Source organism: Anticarsia gemmatalis, chromosome 14, assembly GCF_050436995.1.
Source record: "Anticarsia gemmatalis isolate Benzon Research Colony breed Stoneville strain chromosome 14, ilAntGemm2 primary, whole genome shotgun sequence".
Taxonomy (NCBI): domain Eukaryota; kingdom Metazoa; phylum Arthropoda; class Insecta; order Lepidoptera; family Erebidae; genus Anticarsia; species Anticarsia gemmatalis.
Genome location: NC_134758.1, coordinates 4897941 through 4910164, shown reverse-complemented (window position 1 = coordinate 4910164; position 12224 = coordinate 4897941). Strand labels below are relative to the sequence as shown.

The 12224-nt window shown below is 31.8% G+C and overlaps 1 protein-coding gene across 1 annotated transcript in view; it reads left to right on the top strand.

Annotated features, from left to right (window-relative positions):
- Positions 1-12224, top strand: part of LOC142978209 (ATP-binding cassette sub-family G member 1) — a 66213-nt gene that overhangs the window by 25366 nt on the left and 28623 nt on the right. The window contains exon 2 of the mRNA XM_076122544.1: positions 5271-5335. Within this exon, the coding sequence (XP_075978659.1) occupies positions 5281-5335 (55 nt within the window). The 5' untranslated portion in view covers positions 5271-5280. The remainder of the gene's footprint in view (positions 1-5270; positions 5336-12224) is intronic.

Genomic DNA, 12224 nt, shown 5'->3' with positions numbered 1-12224 from the left:
AAATAAACACAGTTAATATCTTTATAATTCGAAAATTATCAATTATCTTTCTCATAGTCACGTTTATAATAATTATTTACCTACTAATAATTAACTACCGATAAATACTAAACCTATATCATCAACTGTGACGTCACTCCACTTTCTTTAGCCTTTGCTATCGTAGTGCAAGTCTTTAGGAGGCAGCGACAAATTGATGTAAGCAATCACTAGATGCTGCGCGCGCGAACCGTTGTCTACAGTGGGGGCTGTAGGCATAACATGCGGTTTGGGAAGAATAGTAGCAACTTTAGTAGCCAAAGTTGTTACCAACAATTAAAATCTGAAGAGTTACAAAAACTCTTCCGTGTAGAGCCATAAGGCAAAGTGCAAGTGGGAGGCACTGGAGAATTTTTAAGGTCCCAGGGCTCTTCCAAACATGTACTATACGGTCGGCTACCGCGGTGGTTTTTTAGTGGAAAACACCACATACCCCGGCATTTCTCCCCCAGGAAAAACGGGCATCCGAAGGGATTTTTCCACCACGTGAAAAAAAAAAAAAAAAAAAAAAGTGCAAGTCTTTGTCTTATCGTGGGAATATGGACCTTTGATCCCATAACAATAACTCATAGTTTCCTTTGCAATCTTTATTGTTATAATTAACATGTTATTTGCTAATTTATTGTTATAAACAGGTCACGTTATCGCAAGTGAGAGTATGACATTTGTATGCCTATTTATTTAATAGTATATTAATATGAATCAATGATAATATATCGTTAGAATGCTTCAACTATTTCCAATATTGTATTACAAAAACGAGTTATCGATACATTTGGTAAAAAGAACTAATAAATAAATGAAGTAGTGACAGCATTTTTTTGAATTTGTTATATGTATCATTGAATGTTCAATGAATATGGATTTCGTTACTTAAAAAACAAAATGTATGCAGGTTACAGGTGGCAGTTTAAATAAAGTAGACATATATAATACTTGTACTAAAACCACATATCAATATTTTTAACTTTCCTTTGTAGGTGACTAGGCAATGATAAAATAAAGGGCTCGTGGATGATGTCACTCTACCATATACTCTACCTGTATTCATTACAGCAATATTATAATGATCGTATTCGTAAAAGTTCCAAATATTTTAAAAATAAAACTAAGAACTTCAAACGAGTTTTAGGTATTTGCATTCGCACAAAAAGGATACTTGGAGCAATACTGATTTCGGGCAAACGCTTAAATTCAAGGTACTTAAAACCTTGAACTGTACTGCCCTAGAATTTCAGAAGTTTAGACTGCATTGGCTCGATATCGTAAAATCTTTTCACCTGACGATATTCTTTCTATTAACAAGAGACAAAATCCTCAAATAATAAGTACGTAAAGTATAAGATTTAAATATTTTTTATGAAAATAACAACAGATTTGTTTTGACTGCCTCCTTGGCACAGTGGTTTAGGTCACCACGCCGCCACCATTGCGCCGGGAGGTGGGTTTGATTCCCACAAGGGTCTGGTTGTACTTTGTGTCCGTTGTTTTTATGTTAGTAAAAGTCCCCGCGACACAAGAGCAATTCTTCGTGCAGGAGTTGTCTGTTTCTAAAAAAAATCTTGGAAAATATTTTGTAGCTACTCGTATAAATATTTGCGATCGTGTCTTATTTCCATGTCAGTTCATTACTGCTGCGGTTTCAAAGCAATGTAGACGCACTTTACGATAGTACCGAGTTTAAAAACATTGACCGTAGTGTGCCAACTAGGTCGATGGTACTATATTTGTCAACTACCAACAAACATTTTGTTTACATTTCGGTTAAAGAATGTTTGTCGCTTTTCTTTTATGTTTAAATACTTGCTTGACTGATATCAATAAGTAGAAAGCTTTAAGTTTGTGTGTAGAGGTAATGATTAAACGAAGTGAGAAGAAAAAAGATGGAGAAAAATATATTTAAGATCAGGATGTATCACCGGTTCACACAACTATACCTACGTACAGTATAGTTGAAACATGACTTATTAACTAAGAGAACTACAATATGTACTTATTACTATTTCCATTTTTTTTTCATTTTCTTTTCGTTTTTAGCAAAGGATAAGACGTGTATGTCTTGTTCCTTAACAACATATTTATTGTTTCAATTATAATTAATATCCTTTGTACAAGAAACATGATACCGCTAGTGATTTATCAATAAGTTATCAATAAGTCACGAATGGTTACCAAGGATTGCTCTTAGTAACACAGTAAATCACTTTATTGCCGTTAATAGGTATTGTTTTCATGTCGACACGATTTATATTATGCAAATTACCGCTAATGTGGCTACTGGTATTGTTGAGAGATCTATAATACTGTTATTTAATTAAAAGAATGAATACTACGATCTATTATTATAAAATATTAATCACTTTTGAAAAGCTGTACGTTTGATTTAGTAGTTATATATAACAACTAGTGCCTCGCCCCAGCTTCGTTTGGTTTCACCAGCTATGTACCAAAAAAACCATTACAATTTATACACAAAGTTCTTCTAATCTTGATCACCCTATTTATTAAAATCCGCATCAAAATCCGTGGCGTAGTTGTAATGATCTAATCATACACACTTACCTACATACAGACGCGGGAACCAAGCGACTGCTTTATGCTATTTAGTGTTTTTGTAATATATTATGTATCTATGTATCTAGGAATATAAAAAAAAAAACACTGAAAGCATGGATATGGACAGAAATTTAAATATGGTATGTATTTCATCCATTTTTCGGAAGGCAGCAATGTTTCAAAATTACACAGCTTACAAAATGGAAGCACTAAGATTTTCTCAGTTTCATGAGTGTAAATGAATTGCTGGCTTTTAAACTTAAAAACTGATAACTGACATAATGTAGATGCCTTCATAGAAAAAGGTACTATAAAACTACGCATGCCATGGTTATTTTTTTTTTAATTTATTCATCAATATTTAATCAGTTTTTATAATATTTTTAATAGATCAATTATTATACGCTATATTTTTTAGTAATGTTTATTGTCAAGGGTACTATAAGCTATTTATTTACGTGTACCTATGTGAAGGGAATGCAATAAAAAATATTTTTTACAGTTATTGGCAATTTATAACAAAAAATATGATTGATTATTATGTTTTTGCCACTATTGTAGAAACATTAATCGAAATGCGAAGATAGAACTTACTGTTCAAGATTTATTAGAACAAAATTATTTAAGAAGAAAATATTTGTTTATTCAAGCTTTTTGAAAGCAAGTAATGTCAAATGTCATTTTTTTCCGTATAGTTACTGTTGTGGGTAAGTAAAGGAACTGCGAAAAGATTTTAATCGATTCTAATTTCACAGTTTCCAATTTTACGAGTATTAATAAACAAATATCAGAAATGTCAAGCAAATGGTTGTTAAGAACCACTATTTATTACTCAGTTACTTCGCTAGCAGAATTAATGAAAATACTTGAAATACAAAATTCTATTAGGTACCTATTGTTTGTATAATTTAAACAATTGATTAGTCATTTGTTTGTGTGGAATATTTTTTTACTTTGCCTATACAACACGAAGGTCATTGCGAACGAATATCCAAAATTAAAAAAAGAAGTGTTTTTGACAATTTTAAAACGATCTTCCTTAAGCATACGTAATTTTTGAAAAAGGGTTTTTTGACTGCATCGAATTAAATAATGATGCAACCTAACTAATTTAATTTACAATATCAAAAAGTACCGGATTAATGAAAAAGTTATACATTAATTTATACCTAAAAAAACTTATCTCTAAGTAGACCGCATTGGCGAATTCTTAGACTATAGCCATATAGTAGCAACTTCGATACTTTAGTGTAGTAGGTATGCAAAACAAAATCTTATTGTTATTAGAAAATAAAACAAATTTTCTTTTTCAATAGTTTTCAGGTATTTGGTTCTCGTTATGTAATTGTATTAAAAAAAACAAATAAATCAGTAACATTAAGAAATAATACTTATTAGGTATTAGATAGCCTCGTACGATATGCGTCTCTGACATATTATTATGTAAAGTTTGATTAAACACATTTATCACTATCTAGTAACAGTGAATATCGATGATAAAGTTATAATAATCAAATTGATTAATAGATAAATTTTAACTAGTGGACAAGGAAAAACATGGGTTTGATAAAAAAGTCCAATATGCTAGTGTCATCTCGTATCGTGTTTTACTAGACATGTTTTTATGAAATATAGTTTATCTTTTAAATTATACTTGTATGATCATAATTTATGGTTTCCTGATGATATATTATTACTATAATGAAGAGTGTGTAGCCAGAGGGAGGCCTTTTTATAAGTGATGTTGACTAACTTCGTATCTAAATCCAATAGTTTTAAAAATAGTTAAATAGTGTGTATCTTTTTATTGATTGTTGTTGGGAAATACCAGCCAGTGTCAGAGTTTATAAGTTTTAAATAAGTCTCTCTCTCTAGTTCCTTTGACTAAAACCATAGTAACTGTTCTATAATCGAAATAAAAAGAAATAATATTAATGCTATTTTCTTTCTTTTTAAATACGAGAAGCTATGAGTCGTGGTATTTATTTTATTTTATTGTATGACAACCATATATCAATATCAAACATTTGTTAATAATACAAATTATCAAAGGCGAACGGCAGGTTTATATGAAGAATTCGTACAGCTTATAACATGTCATGTTTAGGTTTACTTTTTGTTTTAATTGGTAGCTAATATGATAGACAAGCTTATTTTAAAATTCTTATATTTTTAAAAGTTGGGAGGTAAAAGTTATGTCCATTTTCAGAAGCCCCGATAGTTCGCTAAATTGCTCAGATGCTGTCAAAACCACAATTCAAAACGACAGCAAATTAGCGGATGCGTAGACGTCAGACGAAAAGTGACGTCTCATGAGATTTTCTTTTTCTTTAGTGGTCAACAAATATAAGCCATGGACCAAAAATTATTATTTAAATAAACAAATACTTTCTAATTAATCCGGACTTCTAAAAATAATACTCCCAAATAAAAATAAGTGACTTAGTCCCCTTTATAAGTGGTACAAATTCTGTTACGAAACAACACAAACTTTAAGCTGTACGAAATCTGCCGATCTCCTTTAGTTTATTTTTTGTCACACCTACTTATTGCGAATATGAATATATTTTCAATACATTTTTATAAAAAATAATGTGCTTTATGATACACCTGTCACATTTGCATCTGCTTAATTCAATAAATAAAATACTAATGTCTTTGTATTTTTGTTTCAGCTAATCCAAGATGGATTTGGAGTTTCGGAATTTGACATACACGGTGCAGAGCCGATTGCCTAAAGGTAAATTTACATTTAAAATACTTAAGTTTCCTTTTCTTACCATCCTTTACTAAAGGCATAATATCGATATCGGATTCCATACAAATGGTTTAATTATCGCATGCGTCGATAACATTTACGCAAGCAAAACTTTTCTGATCCCTGTTTGTACAATAAATACTAATTAGCTATCTGTATTTTTTTTTTGCAATTTACAATAGCCTAGTGGTAAATAATTGCAGGCAAATTGTTGCTAAAGCCATTTTATTATGTAGGTATAATGAAATACCATTATCTGAATCAGTAACTAAAGCATATCTGCAAAATTCATCGCTGCGTAAATCCGTTCACTCGCTTTTACCTCCACTATCACTAGTTACGTCAAATTGTAGAAAAAAGAAACAAAAAAAGTAACAAATTTTCTCTAAAATACGGTGTTTAAGTAAAAAAACGCGTTGGTGAACCAGCCAGTGGTAAAAAAGTGAAATCTATTGTAACAGTTTGACAAGCGATTGTTAAGTGCAGTTGGAGTTCTATGATAACGGTTAACTATTACAGAATAACCGAACTGGGTTAACGTAAAAAAGTTTGCTAGTAGTCCACACTTTTTAGGCAATTTAGCTGAGTATTTTAGATGGTTATAGAGATGCTTAACAAGGTAACAAGATATAATATTATAATAAGTAATAAATCTGGTAAATAACAATTAAGTATAACAGTTATTAAGATACGCCAAATAAGTATAGCGATTCTCTACCATTATCTACTACTGACAGCCGGCTATGCTAAATATCGATGAAATATGTTGTATAACAATCGGTTCAGTGCCTCTAGCCGGCATCGTAGAAACTATTTTAATGTCTAACTCTCGATACTCGATGGTTCCAATCGTAGAGAATCGTGCCACTAAACCAAAAACTTAATATTTTATTAAACAACGTTGACAATACATTAACCGTAAGAAATACTGGCCAGTTTTCCTGAAGAAATAAGTAGAAACGCAATAATAAACCTACAATTTGGACACCAGGATGCTGTTGAGAATTAAGATTTTCAAAATGCTAATCAAAAACCAGTAGCAAATTAGTCGGTCTAATCAAATTTTAAATGTAGTCATAAAATTTGAGGATTTAACATAAGTTTGTTAATTCACATCGTTTTTGTCAGTCTGTTAACGTGTTTTATAATTTTGCTATTTAAAATATACTTTATCAAAAAATCTACGTTCATTAATATAATAAATATTATGCAATTTAATTAGAAATCTTAGATTAACATGACAGTGTGGAATTATTTGAACTGCTTAGCACTTTTTGATAAACTTTGAGTTTCCTAATTGGTGTTTTGACTGGAGAACTTAACTATAATAGAAAAACACAACTATGTGATCAATTTGAAAAGACATCTTATGAATAGCTTATTTACTTACTTCGATGGCGTGCAAAAACTCCCTGGGGAATAGTACCTTATCATTATTAGTACTTTTTTAAGTACCAATAATATGTTCAACATATTCAAATTATACGCTATCTGTTTCATTGAACATTGGATGTTTCAATGAAACAGATAATGCAATTGTACTTGTATTAAGTATTAGTTAGATTAAACCCAAACCCGCCCTTGGCCAGCGTGGCGGACTCAAGGTGTAAACCCCTCCCTCGTTACGGGAGGAGACCCTTGCCCAGCAGTGGGACATTAATGTGTTAAAAAAAAATTATTGATTGGAGGGTGTTCCGATAAATTTCTTTATTTCCTCTACAACATGCTGCATGTTTCTAGATCCACTATCTAGAAACATCTTACGAGATGTCCTCTGTCCGTTGTTGAAGTATGGCCTAACTTTGTCTAACATTATGTAGGTAAAGGTGAATATGCAAATTGCAGTCTGCAATAGTTTAGTAATAGGCCGATCAGCGAATACTTGTTATTACTACAGACACGGAAGGACCCTGACACTATTTATAAGATTTTTCAATTTTTTATAGTGAAGGATATTTGCGATTTGAGTGCTTTCTTTAGTAATGTATGATTTTTCATTGTACCCCATTATCCTTCCCCGAGCTTTTCAACCGGAATGGGTTTATTCGTGTAGAATCTTTATTTTTTTAATCTTTTCATATCAGTAAATTTATAAAGATTCCATATAAGTATAATACTATCACCCAATAGTTTAAAGGATTTTTAGTTCTAAAACACAAAGCTATTAAGGAATAATTAATTGAATCAAGAGCGTTTACGTCGTCAGCGAGCTTTTTGGTATAGAACAATACTTTTTGAAGCCGTTTCTGTACAGAATACCGATTTTTTAAAACAAGCCCGTTTTTCGTTTAGACAGAAGATTAAAGACCAACTTTATTGTGCCACAACACAATAATGTATTCATCTTGATTTATAAAAACATGAAATTCACGTGACAGTAAACACGAGACTTGTCATATTTGTGTTCTATGATTGATCCCACTGACCTTTGCTATGATAACAAAGTAGGTTCATCATTAACATAACAAAAAAAGTGGTTATGGAATAAAGCTACATTTTCCTGTATGATAATATTAATCACTACTTAAATACGTTTTTTTATCGGCTCTTAATAATGGTTCCCGTTGTAAAACACTATTATTTCACATATTTTGTGAATAATCAGTCAACCACGTGTCTATGTATCTATTAACGTACAATCAATTTGTGTACATCAACGTGTTTGCCAGTGGCCAGGAGTTTCTTGCCAGCTCTTCTCATTGGTCTTACCTTCGGAACTGGCGGTAAATTCACGCTCTGTATCATTGACTATAATAAGTGTCAGCAATTGACCTAAATGAATAAATTATTTCATTTTGATTTTTTGATTTTATGTAGCGTAGTAAGTTTTAGTAGCGCAATACTCTTCAGACGGTACCGTCGAATATCGAGAGTTTGACATTGAAATGTATTGCTAAAATCGTTCGTTAGAAGCCCGCTAGAGGCGCTGATCGGATTTTCCTGCAAAACTTCTCGATAGCTAGTCGGTTTTTAGTAATCGAAAGTGATAGAGAATCGGACTATTGACCATCAGATTTTTAATAAATTTGACGCGCATGGGTAAATAATGATGGAATATAACAATATAAAATAGTTTCTAATACGTCATTGGACCATAATGTCATTTTAATTATGTTCATACGTCAGTATAATAAGGTTTTTTATCGTTATGCACGTATGAGCAAAAACCTATTATTTGTTATTTATTTTTTATATAATACTATAAACAGGGGGGTATCGTGACCGGCCAAGTGCAAGCAACATATTAATAGACTTACTATGAAAATCTGACTTGATATTTTAACTAGGGAATATGTACATAAAGAAAAAATTTGGACACGGTTTTATAGAACTATCTCTATGTTTTATTTTAATTATTTTTTAAATGTTCGACAATGCTCAAGGATGACTTGCAGCTTAAAATATTTGTCGTCATTGAGTTCGAGACCCCACCCTGTATAAGAAATTATTATTTCCTCATTTACTTAATAATTTTTGCATTAATAGTCGTTTTATGTACGAAGTATTTTACTTATGTAAATATGTGGCTAAGAGATTAAGCACTATTTACACAACGTTTTTAAAAACATAAAATTCTACGATATTTTTGGGAGATGATGCGGATACGATATTTTGGATAAGAAATATTGATTAAGTACTAATAATTACCTAAGTCTTAGTTTTTTGTTCCATGACTGATTAGGTTGTTTTTAATGCGTAATTTACTATAAGAAAATTTAATAAAATTCCAAGCCATATAATACAGATTTTAATATATGCCTAGATTTAAAAGCCATGTCCACTAGTAATCCATGAAAAAGTGTGTCAAAATTGATTTGTTTTCCTTACAAAGATGTCAAATTGTATGGTAATTTTGACATTTTTATTAATGAGAGGTCAAGTTCAATATTTTTAACAATATTGATTTAGGCACTAGGATGCTTCTTTACTAAAACTTAAAGAATCAGAACAATTGGAGAACGAAAACGCACTTTATTTTACAACATCATGACGTCTAGGTAGAAGTGTATAAATGAACCTTTTCTAAGTTTATATCAGTTGGAGAGATTAGGTTATTTTTATTAAGGAGTGAGCTTTTTGCCATTTTATTAACCAGTTACAAATACGTGGATACTCCAAAAAAAAATTGCAGATAAAAAAAAAGAAATTTAGCGAATAACACTTGTATGTATACTCTCCACTCTTGGGCTAAAGGCGTATATTTAATTACTGCATTTATTAATCATTTTGTTACAATTCCAGTAACAATTAGGTCATACGATATCGTAATATAGCACATCCGTTTAAAACTACAATGATATTGCGATTTTAATTAGGGTAGGTCACTGACATTGTAGGTTAATTTGGCAGACGATAACGCAATTATGTAATTTGACCGATTTTTTATACATCGACAGACAAGTAAGCGGGTTTAAGCTTTGATGATTTAAAGTATCAACTTACATACATACATCATTATCACACATGTTATAGCCGAAGGTGAAGGCATAGGTGGAGAAGGGGCCTAATAGGTATTAGGGAAAGGTTTTTATTAATTTATGAAACTTTTAGTAGTAAAGAGACGTTTTAAAAGATGGAAAACAAAATATACGCCGTAGATTTTTTAAAAGTTTCTCCAAACATACTGAGTGTCCCTCGTACACCTACGCCACGTTTCGCCATTTACAATATAATGAGTCCCATGTAATAGGAGTCGCTCCTGAAACTCGGGGGGCACAGCTGGTTAAATAAAAAAATCGTTTTGATTGATATCTGAGTATGTTTAAGGTTTATAGAACATCAGGTCAAGAGTATAGCAGAAATTGGGCCGTGACCCGATATACTGCAATGTTTAATTGACACTGCATAATAAGTTTGTGATAAGATTGCTCAGAGCTCCCACATTACGAATGCACAATGTTTTTTATTTTATACTAACTCATATTTAAAGGTTATAAAAACATTAGCCGCAATAAACTGTTGGTGAAGTTTGTAATTTTCATATAAACGAAGTGAACCGAAGCGGTCACCCATCTAACTGAAATGACCGTGCCATGATTCGCTTAACTCACAGATCGTTTACCGACCGGTGAGCGCAACTGGATATGGCATAATATAATCAACGTGCAGCTAAATATAGTCTCAAATTCTCTATATATTGAATACTAGCTGACCCGCGCAACTTCGCTTGCGTCACATAAGAGAGAATGGGTCAAAATTTTCCCATTTTTGTAACATTTTTTACTGATTCTCTGCTCCTATTGGTCGTAGCGTGATGACATATAACCTATAGCCTTCCACGATAAATGGGCTATCTAACACTGAAAGAATTTTTGAAATCGGACCAGTAGTTCCTGAGATTAGCGCGTTCAAACAAACAAACAATCAAACAAACAAACAAACTCTTCAGCTTTATAATATTAAGTATAGATTTAACGTTATTCTAAAGGATACATTAGTCATAACATACGGCTGTTGTAACGATGTTAGGCTGATAACAGCAAGGTAATGTTTTACTCGTTACTGCTGTGATGCAAGAGACCTTCGTACTTTGAACGAAGTGTATTCTTGCTGAAATACTCCTCTAATGGCGATAATTTGAAACTGGGTCAGTACGTTTTTTATTTATTCCTTGTAAATGAAGGCTATATGAATGGTATTTGGTTTACATAGTTATCGAAAGAAAGGCTTAGATGAAGGATTATCTGTCAATCTGCGAAGAATTGTTGGCAGGCAACATGATTGTACTCTGATTGAGCTTTTTATTCAACTAGTCTTCTAATCCTACTAAAATACTTATAAATGCGAATTTCTATAAGTATGCATAGATGAATGCTTGTTTGTTACTCTTTCACGAGAAACTACAGGACTGTTACGATGAAATTTGACTGCTTATAACCATTAACTAGGCATTAACATAAGGATTTTAACGGCATTAACGTCCGGGATCTTCACGCCGTTGAAGTTGCAGGCAAAAGCTAGAAGAATCATTAGTTTTTAAGTATTTTATCAGAACTGGGTGGCGTTAAACTCCAATATTTTGAAATGCAAATGGCCCTTAAGAATAGCAATGCAAATATATTTATTACAGGATATATTTAAATTAATTCTAAATTGAGTAAACTTGAATTCGTGGGCGTTATTTTTGTTTTAGCTAATAACAATATATTATCATAACACGTGAGTATCAAAGTTATTTTTAAAAGTGAATTCTTTTGTAGGAATATTTTTTTTATTGCACTTAACAAATCAAGTCTCGTTTTAAATAACCATAATACGAGTACATATATTTTTGTATCTGGTTTTAACCTGGAATAGTGCTAAGTATGGTTGCTTCTCATAGAAATTATTCACAACATATATTAAGAAATTAACATTTTCTAATGATCAAGACTATACCTCTGTCTTTACAATTATTTCGAAGAAAATTTAAACAGATGCATCTATGACAATACCCAGCTTGCACATGAATTAATAATAAACTTATTGGTAAGGCTATCGATTGATCTCTCATAAATAATTTATAAGTGATGTGTCAGTGATGAGTCAAATGAATCAGAATAACGTAACTATAAACTATTACACTAATCCAAATGCAAAAGCTTTACCTACGTTCACGTTAAGTTTGCCGATGATACTCCCTCCCTTTCACCCGCCCGCGTTCCGCAATCGTCCTATTTGTTCCATATGACGTCACAATGACATCGGCAAATCGATATGAAACTGGTACATCTGAATCACCGTGTGATTCCGATGTTACCTATCATTAACACCTCAACAGCTGTTTAATATGTATTGCGTGTGATGTTTGTAAGAGGAACTATTTGTGACTGTTCTGGGCCTTTTCCAATATGCGGAATACATGTGTAATTATATAACGCAATAAAACTGA